We start from the raw sequence: 16,937 nt of genomic DNA, 5'->3' as shown, positions 1-16,937 counted from the left end.
GAACTTGTGTTTGATGTCCTTGAAAGCAAATGAGTGAAGCAAATGAGTGAAGGAGAGCTTGTATCTGATTTTATTAATAGTAAATGAATGATTTGTGTCCACTGCCACATGGTCATCTTCCTCCTCTTCCGAGCCTCGAAACAAAATCCCGTTGAGACATCATCTGCGAAGGATGAAGCCTTCCCGACGCCATGGCTGCATGTCTCAGTTGAACGAAGATTTCATCCATGTGTAATTGAAATGGCTTAGGTTGTTCGCAGGAAAGAAGATGTTATAGCTGAAAGCTCTTGAAAGTTTGGTCATAAGATATGCATGATAAAGATGACTGGTAGGAACCTGCTTGCATTCTAGGCGAATGCAGAGTGAGAGAAAGATGTTGCCAACGTGAACTGGATTTTGGCAAAGAAAGCCAGTCATTCTTCGATTCGGCCCATCTCTTTACGAATTTACAGGATCAAGCAGAGAAAAGACTTGGGTCAAGCATGTCAAACAAGTCGTTTGCTGAGAGAGATCTTGTGCGCACTCTTCTTCTGCTGGAATCTTATCTCTTTGTGTCCCTCTGTGTGAGGTTCGTGGGTGAACTCATCTTCGGAGGCGATGTCCTCCCTATGCTCTGTTGTCGCCCTCACCTCTCGTCTGAGATTCAGTGTCACCAGCCTCCCACTCCAGCTTATCAAAGGCCTTCATGGGTGAGGGCTCAGGGAAGCACAAGTACAGGGTGACCGGTACCTACCGGCACTCTGCTGACCGACGGATGGGACGAGTTGTAGCCGATAAGACCTGAGGAGATACTGCAGCTCTAAGATGCGTCCGGTGCTGCAGTAGGGACCAAGGGTGCCATGGGGATGAATAGTAAAGTCACGAGACCGACTGATGACTACCCTACCTCTACCGCATCCCTCCCTTGTCTCCCTTCCTCCTCGTCCCCCTGACTCTCCTGGCTTCTCCTGCTCCTCGATCCTCTCCTCCCTTACCCATCCCCTTCCCTCATTCTCGACTCGCATGCTCGAGCCTCGCATCGCTCGCATCGTCCCCAGACGCTCCGGTGTGCAGAAGCTCCTGCACCTCAAGAAGAGCCCGGTCTGCCTCTCCTTCCTCGACATCGCCGCCCTCTTCCCTCTCCGACAGGCCGACGCTGCCAACAAGCTCGTAAGTCCTACCAACCCTCTCCTCGCTTGCTGCGGAGCGTTGGACTGACGGGGAGGGCAGGGGGTTTCTCTTTCGGCGCTGAAGAGAGCGTGCAAGCAGGTCGGGGTGTGGAGCTGGCCCTACTCCCGGCAGGGTCCCGTCAAGCAGCGACACGACGAGGGAGGGCAGGAAGGAGCGAGGGATGGTGAGCGGAGGTAGACGAGGAGACTTGCTCAGCAACGGAAGAGCTCTTCCAGGAGGCTCTGGACTTTATGGAGGGAAGCTGCACGAGGAGGCTCAGCTGTTGCTTGTCAGTAGATGTTTGCTGTTGCTCGATGATTACACTAAACAGTTACATTAAATTGAAGCATAGAACTCAAAGGGCGAGGTGTGCAGACACTAGAAGCATGAACAGAATGCGCTCTTATCTGCATCACAACCCCTTCGTTGCTCTAGATGGTTTCTTTCGTACGGCACATGTCAAAGACCAAACCATGCGAAGGACACAAGCGCTCCTTCCCACCTGCCCAGATCGATGAAGTTGGACAGTTGACATCACAACGACTCTTCTTCTTCAAAATGCCCCTCAAGGAAGAGAGCAAAGTAGTTGGCCAGGTCCAAGTGATGATTCTGAAGCGCCAAGGAACGTGCATCCTTCCCGTAGAAGTCTTTGCACATGATGTCTGCCCCTGCCTCTTCCAGCAGAAACAAGACGATCTCTGTGCGACCTGTGGCAGACGCGATGTGTAGAGCATTCCTGCCCGTGCTGATGTCAAGGGGGTCGTTGATGCCGATGTCCCCCAGCACTATTGCTGACTTCAATCTCGAGAGGTTTCCTGTAACGCAAAGTCAAAGGGAGCAGCGAGGTTGGAGAATCAGGAGGTACCCTGGGAGATGGCGTCTATGACCTCCTTGTCGATCTCTCGTTGGCTTGGAAAGACTTGACTGTGAGCGCGATCGTCAGCATGAACCCTATTCCTGTTATACCCTGATCTTGGGGTGATCGGACTTGCCTCAACCGTCTCCCTTGCTGCAGAGTCAGCTCTGCGAGGATTTCTCGGCAGCTGAACTTTTTCTTGAATATCTGGTACAGGAGATGACATGGATTCAGCTTCAATCAATTCTTCTATGTCATCTGACTCTCGTGTTGGTCTTGGCATGGGTACATGTTTGCTTTCGGGTCTGTCATGTGACAGAGTCACAAGGTTTGAGCTCAACATATACGAGTTTCTCTCGCGTTTGTTCCCGTTGCTGTTCTTCGTGATACCTTTGGTCTCTGACTCCTCCGAGGCCTTTAGCTTATAGCGTGCCTTCCTGGTTGACACAACCCGGTACCTCCAGACTGCAAACCATACTCCAAGCAAAAAGAATAACGGGAGAGCAATTATTGCTGCACATACGACTGCTTTGAAAACTGACATGTTTGTGTACTTGTTCACACTATACGACGCTTACACAAGAGAGAAGAATCAGTTCATCGAGAAGCACGCTTTGATGGTGCAAAAGCTTCCGGAAGGCGCGGAAGGAAACCAGGGAATGCTGGGGTTGTGAAAGACAGATACAGCAAATACCAGAAGTGGAGAGATGGAGGATGGGCAGGAAAGGCGGGACGAAGGGGGGCGGAAGAACCAAAACGCGAAGGAGTGAAAGGAGAGACAGACTAGGCGAGAAGAGAGGAAGGGAACGACAGGAAACGTCGCAGGAGGAGGGAGAAACAGAACAGAGAGGAGGGGGGCGGGGAGGTCAGCGACTCCGCGCTTGACGCTTTTTTTTTTTGTTTTGAAACCATTGAGGTCACAGGACCGGTGTTTGGGCTGGAAAAAGAAGGGGTAGAACAGAGAGCAGACATTCTGAAAAATGCCTTGAAACGGATGCAACAGACAAATGGAGCGAGACAGCAGAGCAGAGCAGAGCAGAGCAGAGCAGAGCAGAGCAGAGCAGAGCAGAGCAGAGCAGAGCAGAAATATTTCTTACATGCTTGCCCCCTTGAGACGTCAAATATGTATCATTTCATTGAATCAACATTTGCTTACAAAGAGACTGAGTCCACATCATGCATCTCCACTAAAACATCTTCAAACTCGTGATCGTCCGTTGACTCGGCGAACGCAACTCGCTTCCTCTCGCTCACTGCAACGTCATCGTCAATGGTGAATGCTCTTGCTCCGGTCTCCTCACCAGTTTGATCCTCCAACACGCTCGTACTGTTCATCGCATTGTCCGACTCGATCGAATTCCTCCTGATTTTGAATTAAAACTGGAATGGGGAAGAAAAGGAAAGAAAAGGAAAGGAAAGGAAAGGAGAGGGCAGGGCAGGGCAGGGCAGGGCAGGGCAGGGCAGGGCAGGGCAGGGCAGGGCAGGACACTGAATAGAAAGGAATAGAAAGGAAATGACAGGACAGGTATGGCAATACTTGAGAACTCCCTTTGCCGGCGTCTTTTTCAGAGGTTCTTGGAACACGGTAGAAGAATTTGTAGATTGCGCATCTAAGGCAGCCAGCTGAGTCCTGAGCTGTCCTTCCTCCTGAACAAAATGTCAGCTGAGCATGAGAGGAGGAGGGAGGCGCACAGTAATCAGCTCCTGCAGCCTCTGGTCGGCAGCAGGAGCAAGCAGTCGTTTGCCTCTGCATTCTTCGAGGAGGATAGAGTCCTGCTCGTTGTCAGATGCTCATGCATGAGTGAAGGGAAGGCAAAGAACCTTGGCGGTGATGCAGGAGAGGACAGAGGAGAGCAGGTCGAGCTTTTCTTGTCTCGTCGTGAGCTCCTTGAAGGCTGACGACATCTCCTCTGCCACCTGAAGCTGCAGCTCAGCTGAGGGTCTGCCTGACGCACAACAACCTTCGCCCTCTCGAGCTTGAGCCGGTCCAGATGCTCTTTCTGCTTCGTGTAGAAACTCTGCTTCAGCTGTTCATTCTGCTGGATCAGAGAGATCCTTGACGACTCCGCTGCCCCCAAGTTCTCTGCCCCCAGCAAGTCAAGGCTCTGCCTGCCTGCCGCTCTCGCGCTCACCTCGAAGGTTTTCAATTTCTTTCCTCAAGCCCGAAATTTCCGAATTTCGATCAGTGGGAGGCTATACGGAGCAGTCAGAGGAGGCGGTAGAAAAAGCCGTCAGGTCACTTGTCCGTCTAGGTCCTCAGCAGCCCCTTGCTGGGCGTGTGATCTGAAAGAAGGTGAGGAGGGGGGAAGGAGACTTTGTCTGCTACCTCCGAACATCCGCTGCATCGGACGTGTCAAGAGCTGCGAGCGAGTAAGGCCGAGGGGGAGGATAACACATGCAGACCTCTCCTGCGGCTCATAACGCCAACCGTCTCTTTGATTGATGAAAGAATAGCTTCAGACGTGTTGGACATCGACTCGGCCACCACCTCAAGCAGCTGGACTGAAAAGAGAAGATCACGAGATCAACGTGGTCAAGTCACATCAAATCAGATCACCTTGTTGCAACAGCTCTTGGTCTGACTTGGATATCAGGGAGTTCTCCCCTTCGTCGAGACTGCCTTGCAACGACAAAAAGATGGTCTCAACATCTTCTGTTGTGTTCTCAATTTCCTGAAGAAGAATCCAGCTGATCTTCTCGGCGTTCTCGAGACATTTAATCAGCATGCTCTTTTCAAAACTCGATTTCTGCATGAGGGACATCAAAAGGTGACCAACAAGAGTTCAGAACAGACCTCGAGCTTGTCTTTGATGTCATGGTTTTCAAAGGATAAGGTTTCTTTCTCCATCTCCATGCTCTTCATCGTGAGCTCCAACATATTACATCGGTTGACGATATGCTTGTAGTTCTCTTCCATACTATGAATGACAGTCTCACGGTTCTCGCTCTCGTTCCTGGTCTGGTTGATCCAGGTGGAGATAACGAACTGCCGCTGCTCGAGGTCGTCGAGGTTGGCCTCGACCTCCAACAAGACTTTGTCCAGCGCATCCAGCGTCTTGTCGTTTGCCTTCATCGCCTGCCTCATGTGCCTTCGCTCCTCTTCTAGCGTGGAGATCGCAAGTCGCTGCTCGTCCCGCTCACTCTCAAGGGCCTCCAGCTTGTCGGTGAGGGCCCGAGCCTCTGCCGTGAGGTTGGAGATCTTCTGCTCGGCAACTTGCAAGGAGGCGACAGTTTGCTGCTCTTGTTGTCCTGTTGGAGTTGAACAAACAGCACTGTTCCTCTCTCGCATCTCATTCATCTCGTGCTGAAGTGAATGAAGCGACTTCATCGCCTCCTCCTTCTCTCCTGTCCTCACCTCCACCAGCTCCTTCATCCTTTCGACTTCACTGATGAGCTCACTTCGACATGCTTGCAATTCCTCCACGTGTTTCGATAGAGCCTTCACCTCCTCGTCCCTTCTCTCTCTTGAGTCCTTCAACATGCTCTCCATCTCTTGCAGCTCCTTGATCCTTCCCTCTAGCTCCCTCCCCCCTTGCTCCTCCACTTCCCTGCATTTCATCTCCTCCCTCCGAAGTCTGTCTTCCAGTTCAGCGCTCTTCTCCTGCAGCCTTTCAACCTCTCGGATCAAGTCTCTTCGCTCTTCCTCCCTCTCCTTGCGTGTTGTTTCCTGCGCCCTCACCTCCTGGTGTAGCTTGTCAAGCTCTCTGATCTTCTGCTGGAGCTCTTCTCGGTTGTTCTCCTCCTCCTCCTCCCTCCTCTCCAGCTCCCGTCGGACCTGCTGCTCCTCCTGCCTCACTCCCTCCAGATCCTGCTGAACTTTGTCCTTCTCTTCAACAAGTCCGGTAATCAACTGTTCTTGCACCCTGACTTTCTCTACAAGCTCTCTCATCTTCTCAAGCTCCTCTTGCCTCGCCTCTTCCTGCTCCCTCAATTTCTCTTCCAGCTTCTGTCGTTCCCCATCCACCTCCTCGATTTTCTCCTCGAGCTCAGTGACCAAGTCATCCTGCTCCTTCATCTTCAGCTCGAGTTGTCGTATCTTCTCCTGCCCCTGGCGCCTCCTCTCCAGCAGCTCTTTGATTTGCTCGTCTTGCTCTTTGATCTTCTCTTCATGCTCTCTCCTTGCGCTCTCCTCGCGTTCTGCCCTCTCCACCTCCAGTCGGCGCTGATCCTTCTCCTCCTTGACTTTCTCCTCCACCTCCTCTTTCAACCTTCTTATCTCTGCGTTCTTTTCCTCCATCTCCATCCTCGCCTGCTCCTCCATCTTCTTGGCTCTGATCGTCTCTCCCGCAAGTTTGCACTCTGCTTCTCTCGCCCGCTTGAGCTGCTTGTCCAGCTGAGAGGTGGCGATGTTGAGCTTCTCCTGCAGGCTCTCGAGCTGAAGTTTGTTCTCGGCGAGGTCTGTTTCAGCAGCAGAGCAGGTAGACTCAAGCTCAGCGACCCTCTCCTGCAAACATTCAGATGTCACTTCGAGGGAGAGAAGGACAAGAGAAGGGGCAATGGATGGGAGAGAAGCGAGAGGAGGTGGAGGGGGACGATGACAGGAGGAGAAGCGAAAGAGTGGAGAGGGACGAGGTGGAGCAAGAGGAGGAGAGACCTCCTTGAGCCGCAAGTCTGCAAGCAAGACTTCCAGCTCCTCAATGCGATGCAAGGAGGAGGCAAACAGCTCTCTCTTGATCCCATCAGACGCTATGAGCATCTCATCCGCCTCCCTCCGGATAGCGCGAGCAGCAACTTCTGCTTGACCCATCGCTGCTCGCGACTTAACCAGCTCGGCTTGCAGTCTCTCAGCTCCGCTCTTCTTTGCATGGCGGTGAACTTCATCTTGCGCGACATGCTCTCTTATCTTGCTCAGAGTTTGCTCTAGATTCGCCAACGCATCTTCAGTGTGCGCGGCTTGCATGCTGACATCTTGCTGTTCCATTTGTGTTTGCAGACGTCGATTCTCCTTCTCCACCTCTCTCAGCCGTTTCATAAATTTCTCGTGCTCAATGGACAGATTGTTCAGCTGCTGCAAGTCGCCCTTGGACACTTCTATCATCTCCTTGAGCTCACATTTGCACTCGAACAACTCTTGCTTCGTCGTCTTCAACTTGGTCTCTACCTCCAACACTTCATCCTTGGATGATTTCAATGATGTCTAAGTGAAGATGTAATCAGACGCGCTGTCTGCTTCAAGAGCAAGGCAGAGAGATTGTTCAAGCACACCTCAAAAAAATCTTGCAACTCCACCTTCTCTTGATTCAATTCCTCCATACGACTTCGGAAGCTTCTTACTTCCTCTTGCAGCCTTCCATGGAATGTTACGACATGACAAACAACATCTCGAGAGTCTTACTTTGCGTTCAGACTTCGCTCACTCGTCAGCTCATATTGCATGTCACTCATAATCTGCCACTCGTCAATCACTCCTCGCTCCCATCACTATCGCGATCTTCTTACTTTCTCCAGAACCATCGCAGATTCTTCCTCCATGTTCATACGGGAGAAGTCAAACTGCGCTGAGTCGAGCTTCTTCTGAAGGTCCCTTGACAGCCTCTGCATGCACAACATCAAAACTCACTTGCGGTCACCACGGTTACAACCTGCTCGTCCTGCCATCTCCTGTTGGCGGCTTCGAGCTTTTGCAAGGTGACAGCAACATAATTCTACAACGGTCAGCCGTCAGGTCAACAACGACAGCACAATTGTCACCTCCAGCTCAAAAACTTTCAGTCTCAAGGCCTCGACATCATCTAGGTCTGAAACACTCAAGTGCCCTTCTTGCTCCTTCACGCTCAGCTCATCTTCAGTCCTGAAAGACGAAGACGAATGGCCGCAGCGAACGAGAGGGACGTTGAAGATACTGTCCATTCTCATGCTCTCGATCCCCAGAAACGATTCTTTCCTCACTACAGTGAGAGTCACTGACGTTCCCACTTGCCCAACCAGCAGGTTGCTGCATCAACCGTCAACACCAGCGCGAGTTCCTTGGCTGCGTCACCGTGCTGTTGAAGACGACGAGCCGACATGTTTGCCATCGACTGCTCTAAGAACATCTCCAACTTGAATCAATCCGCTGCTTCTTCCATCAGCCAACGCAACATCAAACTTTAGCTCCATCACCTCTTAGCAGCAGCCCCGTTTTCGATGATGTCAGTGATGACAAGAACTCCATCTTTCGTACGGATTCCGATCCCAACTCCCACTTGATCCTTTGCTTGCATCCTTTCATGTCTGTGTCAGCATAGAATGCACCAGATAGACTAGCACAACCTAGAGCCGATAGCTGATGTCACATCCTGTACCGAGTACCATCCTGTTTCGTACATAGGAGCTTGTCAGGAGGATTTTGTCGAAACAGCATGTAAAACATTCCCACCACTTCCTGTGATACGTAAAGCATCTATACATGTGTTCTCCTTCCCTTTCATCTTTCTTCATTCCTCTCACGATCGTAACAACTTTTTCAGCTGAAATTATCCTTTCAAGGCTGTATTCTCAACTCATCTTGAAAGCACAGCAAACCTCCTCTTTCATCCTTGTCCTTGATCTAACATTCTTCTGTCTGTCTTGCTCTCTCAGATCGAACTTCCACTTCTGTCATACTCGTCTTTGCTCCAAAAGCCAACACCACTATCCGTTTCCTCCTCCTCATTCACCAGCTTTTCACTAAGTCTCTCGAGGATCCTGTGCTTCTACAGTCCTCTCTCTCGTAGTCATCGTCATGATCTCTATTGCTCGCACATCTTGCTGCCTCTTTCCTCTCCTCCACGCTCTCCGAAACCTTGTCCTCGGCTCTGCCAACATTGTTCCCTCAAGCGTTGAGTTCCTACATCGTTTCGGACCTGGGGCGAAATGACCGTTATTAAAGCGTTATTTCATGTTTCTGGCGTTACAAAGTTCCGTTACTCCCATTCAGGTCAGTGAGGGGAGGTGGTTGACCGTTGCCCGTTGAGGGGTACCCCACCATCCCACCGACCGGAACTGATGAGAAACCGAGGGGTAGAAGAGACGGGGGATAGTGAATGCAGTGTGAGGGCGCCATGGAGGCGCGGGGAGGAAGGGAAGAGAGGAGGACGTGAAGGCAGAGGGGAGGAAGAGAGGAGAGGAGCAAGGAATATCCTGTCAGACACTTGATCCCTGCCTGCCGAGGAGCTGATACTGTGTCGGAGGACCTTTGAAGAGGTGGGATCCAACAGCAAACAGGTTCTAGTGAGTCGACAGTACAGCAGCCATGACGACTCGAGCGATAGCTGTACAGATAGAGAGGCCACAGGATTATGCCTTTGACCCCATCTACACTGTATCTGGCTTCAGAGGAGGGAACCAAGGTGCCGCAGCTTCACGCATGGTGCTCAAGTTGAGTGCTGTCAGTGGTGCCAACAGATTCAAGTACTTCCGTACCCCCACAGTGCCTTCGCTGCAGACGGTCCCACCGGACGTCCTGCTATCTGTAGATGCTAAGTCAGCAGAGAGTCTCCCAGAAGTGATGGTGGAGGAGGAGCCAGCGGTGAAGGTTGCATCAACCCAGACAGATTACAGAGAGAGCGAAACACAGACAGATCCGTTCACCCCGGATGTCGCTCCTCTCGATCCTTCTGCTCCTGAGCCAGAGCTCCTGCAGCTCAAGGACCTGGTCTGGGGACGAGGTCTCCCTGCCGGCATGGCTGAGATCGAGATGATCGAGCGCGCTCGGAAGAGGAGAGCATTCGAAGCGGCGCTTCCCGACATCGGCGAAGACCCGGAGACCTGGCGAAACATGATGGAGATGCAGCAAATGGAAGAGCTTGCTAGGAGAGAGGCTGAGATCCAGGCGCTCCAAGAGCAGCGTCTTGAGCTGATACGCGGGGCTTTGCAGGCAAGAGACGAGGAGACGAGGTTCGTCAACGAGCAAAGGATGGAGGAGCTCAAGGATCGCGCGTCGGCCATGGTGGAAGCTCATGCAGATACAATCCATCACACGCGCGTCCGGCAGCTCAGAAAAATTGCAGTCGCAAGACAGAGTCTGAACCTGTCCAGCACGAAGAAGCGAGACATCATCGGGGAGTACGCCAACTTCAACTCCAAGGTATACGCCCCCATCAAGCGCGAAGGCTTGAGAGTCGACAGAGACTCACACAAGTACGAGACGAGGTACCTGGACGACATGAAGTATCAAGACGTGCTGGAGCTAGAGGAGAGCCTTCCTCGCAGGCTCACCTCCATCAAGATCGAACGTCCTTCTCGCACTAAGCACAAGTCCGCCCTGGAGGCCCGCAAGGAGCGCGAGATGCAGGCACACCTGGACCGCATGACAGCCATCATCAACAAGAAGCACAAGGCAGCAAAAGAGGTAGAGGAAGTAGATGATCTCGCCGAGTACAGGAAGGCTCCTGTCGTTGTTCGTCCTCCCACGCCCGAGCTCCGACCTCCAGTGTCCGAGAACGACGACAAGCGTCTTGCCGTCATCCTGATGCAGAAGCTGCTGCGCGGTCGCGCTGTACAGAACGACATGATGCAGGCTAAGGAGAAGCGGCTGCAGCTCATCAAGGAGCTGAGGACGGTGGAGACTCTGGAGGACAGGACGGAGCAACACTCGCGGGAGGCGGTTATCGAGCACCAGCGGAGCATCATCTCAGGTCACATCGCGACGGCCGTTGGACGAGAAGTCGGGCAACAGCTGGACTACCTCAACAAGGAGCTGGTTCGCTACAAGGTCTTCCCTGCGCTCTCAAGTTGGAGCTTAGCTAATGTTGTGCTCAGGAGGAGAGGCGGATCTTTGCCATGGTCATGCTGGCGGAGCGGCAGAGGACCATGCGGTGAGCGCTTGATTGTTTTTGTTGTCGTTCTGATATACGCGCAGTGAGGCCGAGGAGAAAGGGAAGCGAGAGGAAGAGGAGCGCCGAAGAGCCAAGCAGGACGAGATGTACAGGCAGGTCATGCAAGTCCATCAAGGATCTATCGACACGTTTCTGGAAAACATCCTCGGCGACGCCATCGAGAGCACGTCCTCCAAGCAGGTCGCCTGCTCGCCCCCCCTTGTCATGCTGGCTCACTTGCCCTGCTCAGGCACTGATGGAGGCCAACGCACGCGCTACCTTCCTCAACGACATTGTCGACAGCCTGGAACAGGAAGGAGTGACGGACGAAGGTGAGGAGCAGAAGTTGACAAGTCTAGCAGCAGGCCTAACATGGACTGCAGATGTGGTCAAGGATCTGGTGAGCAGCTTCCTCATGCCTGAGGTCTCTCGCTCGGATCTTCGCACTCAGGTTTGACGAGAAAAGCTTCACATTCACTGATGCTTCTCTCGTCAGATCCAGCAGGACCAGAAGAGGCTCATCAAAGCAGTACACGAGCAAGTCATGACCGGTATTTCATCTCCTTCTCCTCCTCTCCGCCGTCTCTCTAAATGACCCACTAATAAGAATTTTCCAGCCTTGGGGTCCGAGGGGATGGCACTCACTGAGTAGGAAGACCGTTCGCTCCAGCCTAGTCTGCTCCCTCCTGCTCGTCGCCCTCGGGACTGCTTGTGTTCCTGTTGCCCAAGTAAGGAGAGAAGTAGTATGAGGAAGAGAAAGTGCTGTTCCTGTTCAACTTGGCGTTCTTCTTCTTCCTTTTCATGTCGAGCAGCTCGTTCAGAAGCCGCTCTTGCCGCTCCTGTTCCTGCTTCTGCTGCTGCTCCAGCTCCTTTCTCCGATTCTCAAACTCGGAGATTAGCCGATCCTGCAAGAAAGATTATCGCCAACGTCGAGGGAAATGAGCCAAGGCTGCCTGACCTTCTCTGACTTCACGTCTATGTGAGGCTTCTTGCTGCCTTCCTCGTCTGCTGTCGAAATAAGGAGGGGGGTAGGGGGGGGAGCGATATGGACCTCTGCTATCCTCTGGCGATGTCTTCTCGTGATCTTCTGCTGCCTGCCAGCTCGAGGTCAGTCAGTTTCCTCCAGGGACTGCACACAACTTTTTTAGTCTGAGCGATCAGAGACTTGAGCTGCGCAAGTTCTGCAAGAATCTGCAGCAAGACTCGAAAGTCAAGTCGAGGTGGCAGCTGGTCGACTCGTTCTCACCTCATTCTTCTTGGCGATCTCTCTGCTGAGCTCTTCCTGTTTGCTGCAGAACTTTGTTAGAGGAGGCGTTAGAGACCGTGCGCCGCACCTCTCAAGCATTCGATCTTTCTCCATCAAGTTGCTCTCTGCCTCCTCCTTTCCCTGCTTGACCTCCTCGGCATGGTCTTGCAGTCCTCGCTGTCGAGTCTACACTGTTGCTCAGCAAGAGCACATGAAGGAAGATTTCAACCTGCATCCTATGCTCAAATTCTTCCTTCTCCTTCTCCAGCTGCGCCTTCTCCTGCTCGATCCTCGCACGCTCCTGCAAACCGGAGATCAGAACTGAACAATCAGCACAGAAATATTAATAACCTCCTCCTTCTGTATCGCAACGGCTTCTAGCTCTTTCAACTTGGCCTCGTATTCCTACTTACCAAGTCAACACCAACAATCAAACCACGGATATGAATCGACTCGATCTCGACGTTCTTGTTCAGCTTTTGCTTCCAACTCCAACAACTCGATGCGCTGCCTCAATTCCTGCTCACTCCCATAAGAAGATTTTTTCACCATCTCCTCCTCCCCTTGCAAACCTTTTCAATCCGCTCTCGCTCCTCCTTCTCTGAGATCATCTAAATACACGTCAACGCCAGCTAACTTGGTAGCTGATGACCTTCTGAATGACGGCAGGGTCTTCCTGATGATCAACCTTGGAATCCTCAGATCTTGCAGCAACGATCTCCGCTTCAAGCTCTCTCCTTTCATTCTGAATTCTGATCAGATCCTCGCTCACGTCGTCCAGTTGGTCCATTCGCCTCTCCATCAACGACTGCCCTGCACCAGCCTTTGGATGCGATTCTTCAATCCCGGGAAGTTTGCTCTTGATGTAGTCTGATAAATCATTGTAGTTGAAGTCTCGAGCAAGGTCGACTGCTGTCAACCCTTTGATGTTCTTCGCGTACGGATCAAAGTACTCCGTATGCCGAAGAAGCTCTTTGACAATTCGTTTATGGCCATTGAGAGCAGCGAGATGAAGGAGAGTGGTGTTGGTGCTGGTATCAGTGGCTGTCTTGATAATCGAAGGGTTGCTTGCGATGATTTCCTTCACTTCCTTGTCCTTGCCTAGTTTGATCTTGGAGATAATGATCTTCACAGCTGGATCTACCCCCGCTGGACTACTTGGAGTAGGAGACGTGGGCGAATCCATGTCAAAGATACGACTAGTTACTTTGACATGATGTCAAAAGCTGCGATGAATTGCTTCAGCAAAGACCTGAGCTTCACAAAATCCTCACTCACTTCCCACTGCTCCCTTCTGTTCTCACTTCTTCAAAACTGTTTCTGTTCACCCCCTTCTCCAACTATTCCTCCCCCTCCCCCTCCTGCTCCTGCTCCTGCTCCTCCTCCCCTCCCTCCCTCCCTCATCTCCCGCCCTCTTCGATTTCCATGCTCGCTGATGCTCGACCATCCCACAGAATTTTTTTAACTTTATGACCCGGAGTCGCCCGCAAACCACTGAAGCGGTTCCGAGTATGGGCGCGGCCCGCACCCGGTGCGGCTCGGCGACGGTCGGAGCCGCCCGGCGGCGGCCGCCTAGTACCGGGGTCCGATCATGGTCGGACAGGCTGGGTGATCGCCGGACCGTACCGTATCGTCTTCCCCTCCCCCCGGCGGAATCACGGCCGGGGCAGCAGTACTGAGCCCGGGTCGTCAGCGGCCACTGAACGCCGGTGACTTCCACACCGTGTAGTGCCTTGGATTCATTTCATTCCCATAGCTCTCCAACCACTCAGTTGTACAACCTTCCGAGGCAACACTTGAACCGAAGTCAGACTCTCAGGCTGATCGAGTACTCACGGCGCTTCCTTTATGATCACGGGTGACAGCAACCACCTTCCCTTCACTCCCGAGTCCCTTGCGCTCACCCTCAATGCACACAGCGGCGCCACCACGTGCACTCTGACCTTTTCCTACAGCCCCTCTTCTCTGCCTGACCTTCGACAGGCCGCTCGTTTATCAAGCCACGGTTCGGAGGCTGAGTCCCGATCTAAGAAGTTACTAAGTTATGACCAATTCCATCTCGCTGAGCTTCGTCCACTGATGAGACACATTACCCTGAACTTCCCACCGTCTTCAAGAACTTATCCGGGATCTTCAGGACAGCAGTTTTGAATTTATTGCAACAAGATGAAAGTACTGCGGTAAGTACCACACTAACACTGAGTCGATCGTTGAACACTAGCCTCTGTTCGTGGCATGATGCTGAAGCACCGTGCGGCATGCCATGACTTAGGAAGGGCCTTGTCAAAACCAGCGAATCTATGCACTGACAGCAGCAGTATCGAGAGGTCTAGCTTGGCACGAGGGCACCAAAGAGTAACCAGCATCACTGCTGGGAACAATAGCGCAATTGTTGTTTCCCGCAGGCTCCATGTTGCTCTGGATCACCTGCTTCCAGTGTCAGAGCCTGACCAAACAATCAAAGTATTCACTAACAGAGTTGCAAGTCAAGCCCGCAACACTCCGCTTCTCACAGTCAACAATCTGGTACGGAGCTGGTGCTGTGCGTGCAATGGGGCCAGAGTTGTCAAGCATTTGGAAAGCGCTTTTCACGATCCCAAACATTGTCCTATCACGATACATGTCAGAAAAATAACAGAAGGTCAAGGAATTATTTTTCTAACTGCCTGCTTTCGTAACTGAGAATACACAATCCACTCAGGTTTTATGTGCTGCTCAACGAGTTTTCACGATGAAGCGAAAGCAGGTTCCGTGCAGCATAATTCATAGATTTTTTTACCTCGACCATTCATGAGTTCAGAGGCTCGTGACAGTTGACATAATACAAGAGAAATGCAGTACAAGTATGCTCCACATCGTTTGACAAACCCAAATCCGTTGCATCGTCGCAAAATGTTCTTCCCAATCCTCATACATCGCCATCGCCATCCGTACCCTCATGCTAACGATTACATTCCTTTTCCCTAAACCATTGTTTCGCAGGTTTGAATCTGGTCACAACACAACATTCAAATGTCAAAAACATGAGCTCGCAATGTCAACACAAGGCAAAAGCAATGTCCATGAGATGAAACAAGGTTGACAACCACAGCTACAAGATCTCTGCTGCATGATGATACTTGTTCAGTGCATTTCTTAAGCTTGTTTCCATCCTGCCTAGGCTCATCAAACTCTTCTCTCTTCCTCATTCCTCGTCAGGTTTCGGCCAAAGCGGCATCCCGAAATAGTGGTTGACGGTTAGACCGTTATGGCATGGAAGGGGGGAAATATGAGGGGGATGAAACAATGACTGAAGTGGGGATGAGGGGCTTAGTCAATGAGGGTAGCATGGCAGATCGTCGCTCTGTCGGTGGCGATCGGGCTGGCGATGGCGGGAGGACAAGGAAGCAGAAGCGACGAATCTGCTCCGCTGAGTGGATTCGAGGCTGCTGGTCGATGGGCAAGTACCGCTCGTGGCTTCCCTGAGGAGGATATCGACCTTTCTGACGTCCCAGAGGTTGAAATCAAACAAGGAGGTGGTGGAGGAGGAGGTTTCTTCTCTTTCCTCTTCGACCTCGTCAGGAGCGTGGGCTCTAGCTCTGTACAGGACAAATCGAGTGAGAGTCAACCGCAACTGCACGAAGATAAGGCAAGTGAGGACGTCGAGGACCCAGGTCAAGTTTGGCATATTGAAGAAGCAGAAGACGAGGATGAAGTTGTAGCGAAAAATTTTCATGCAGAATCGTCGACCGATCGTGGTCGGAGCCCTTTAAAGAAGAAGAATGTCGATTCTGAAGCAGCTGACGAATTCCATCTGGATTTTCACAAGGAAGAACAATCCTTTCACCACGAGAATGGCGAAGTCGCATCTGGAGAATCTCAGAGGAAGAAGCAGCGCGAAAGAAACGATGCATCAGCACGTGAGCCAAGACATGAAAATTCTAGAAATGAAGAGAGAAGTGAAAAGAAAAACGCCAATAGGAAGACTGCTGGGAAAGATCAAGCTCGTCAAAAACCGTCGTTTAATATGCCAGGTGAATTCATAGGGTAAGCACGCCAGAGCATTGTTGACAATGTGTTTGAACAGATGGTGATCATTTCCGTGCTTCGCATCCGCCCATCGCAATTCTTGCTCATAACAGATTTGATGCATTGCGGCGACTCTTACATGTGAGTTGCAAAATTGATAAGCTGTGCAACAGCTGTCGTTTCAAGTCTTAAAGCTTAATGGTGGGTGTTGTCAGTCCATCAAGATGGCTTCTCACTCCGACATGTCGCTCGTGTGGGTCTATCAAGATGGCGACCACAGGTAATCATCTCTCTCGGCATTTAACCCAATGACAGAACCTCTTCTGAGCAGAGCTGTGGAGAAAGTAGTCAAAGCATTCTTCCCTGTCAAGCATGTTCGTCTGCCCGCCAAGCTGCAGGATGACAAGGTGTGCATTGAAGACTGAGATCATCAGAGTTGATCCTCCCTGCAGCCGATTCTTTCTTCTCGTCTAACCCACAATTATCGATTTATGCTAGAGCATGTGTTGTCTTGGAACGACTGGTTGGGAAATTGAGAACAAACGTGATGTGGATGATGCAGTTGCAGGGCAAAGCATGTGATCGTGCTGGAGGAGGATCTGCTGCTAGCGCCCGACGCATTGGACTTCTTTCGCTGGTCTCGGAGCAGCAACTGGAGCGGCAAAGGCTGAGAACTGAATGCCAGGGGAGCGGAAACGATGGAAGAGGATGACTCGATCTTTTGTGTGAGCGGTTACAACGACAATGGGTTCGAAAGCAAGTGAGAATGATCCTCCTCTTCCTCTGCTACTTGCATGACTCGTTCTCTCCTCCTATCCTACTTCCTGCCTCTCCACTCCCTCACATCCCTCGCTCCTCCTCCCCTCCCCCTCCTTCCTCTCGCCTTCTTCGTCCTTGTTCT

The 16,937-nt window shown here is 51.8% G+C and overlaps 4 protein-coding genes across 4 annotated transcripts; 1 reads left to right on the top strand and 3 right to left on the bottom strand.

The window, feature by feature from the left end:
* Positions 1 to 1,683: 1,683 nt before the first annotated feature.
* Positions 1,684 to 2,288, bottom strand: GUITHDRAFT_99719 (hypothetical protein; the record flags this gene model as incomplete). The annotated part of the gene is made up of 3 exons (XM_005842007.1): positions 1,684 to 1,964; positions 2,015 to 2,073; positions 2,116 to 2,288. The coding sequence occupies 3 exons, from the start codon at positions 2,286 to 2,288 to the stop codon at positions 1,684 to 1,686; spliced, it is 513 nt and encodes a 170-aa protein (XP_005842064.1).
* An 869-nt stretch (positions 2,289 to 3,157) lies between these two features.
* On the bottom strand, positions 3,158 to 8,313 carry GUITHDRAFT_132013 (hypothetical protein; the record flags this gene model as incomplete). Its single annotated transcript, XM_005842006.1, has 20 exons — positions 3,158 to 3,258; positions 3,307 to 3,368; positions 3,543 to 3,652; positions 3,698 to 3,778; positions 3,827 to 3,922; positions 3,967 to 4,088; positions 4,138 to 4,198; positions 4,246 to 4,288; positions 4,332 to 4,365; positions 4,409 to 4,507; positions 4,563 to 4,752; positions 4,800 to 6,449; positions 6,600 to 7,121; positions 7,211 to 7,292; positions 7,341 to 7,393; positions 7,445 to 7,540; positions 7,588 to 7,650; positions 7,697 to 7,940; positions 8,108 to 8,209; positions 8,258 to 8,313. 20 exons carry the CDS (start codon positions 8,311 to 8,313, stop codon positions 3,158 to 3,160), a joined length of 3,867 nt encoding a protein of 1,288 aa, XP_005842063.1.
* Positions 8,314 to 9,025: 712 nt separating this feature from the next.
* On the top strand, positions 9,026 to 11,556 carry GUITHDRAFT_160607 (hypothetical protein). Its single transcript, XM_005842005.1, has 7 exons — positions 9,026 to 10,679; positions 10,727 to 10,782; positions 10,827 to 10,983; positions 11,033 to 11,114; positions 11,166 to 11,233; positions 11,279 to 11,333; positions 11,400 to 11,556. The coding sequence occupies exons 1-7, from the start codon at positions 9,219 to 9,221 to the stop codon at positions 11,432 to 11,434; spliced, it is 1,914 nt and encodes a 637-aa protein (XP_005842062.1). The 5' UTR covers positions 9,026 to 9,218; the 3' UTR covers positions 11,435 to 11,556.
* GUITHDRAFT_99716 (hypothetical protein) lies at positions 11,454 to 14,602 on the bottom strand (the record flags this gene model as incomplete). Its single annotated transcript, XM_005842004.1, has 16 exons — positions 11,454 to 11,687; positions 11,741 to 11,787; positions 11,834 to 11,876; positions 11,923 to 11,973; positions 12,029 to 12,071; positions 12,117 to 12,214; positions 12,258 to 12,329; positions 12,380 to 12,433; positions 12,482 to 12,547; positions 12,601 to 12,639; positions 12,681 to 13,234; positions 13,655 to 13,703; positions 13,751 to 13,823; positions 14,279 to 14,333; positions 14,389 to 14,455; positions 14,504 to 14,602. 16 exons carry the CDS (start codon positions 14,600 to 14,602, stop codon positions 11,454 to 11,456), a joined length of 1,644 nt encoding a protein of 547 aa, XP_005842061.1.
* Between the last annotated feature and the right edge of the window lie 2,335 nt (positions 14,603 to 16,937).

The sequence above is a fragment of the Guillardia theta genome (assembly GCF_000315625.1).
Source record: "Guillardia theta CCMP2712 unplaced genomic scaffold GUITHscaffold_2, whole genome shotgun sequence".
Classification (NCBI taxonomy): Eukaryota; class Cryptophyceae; order Pyrenomonadales; family Geminigeraceae; genus Guillardia; species Guillardia theta.
Note: the sequence above shows the minus strand (reverse complement) of the source record. Positions and strands in the feature narration are given on the sequence as shown.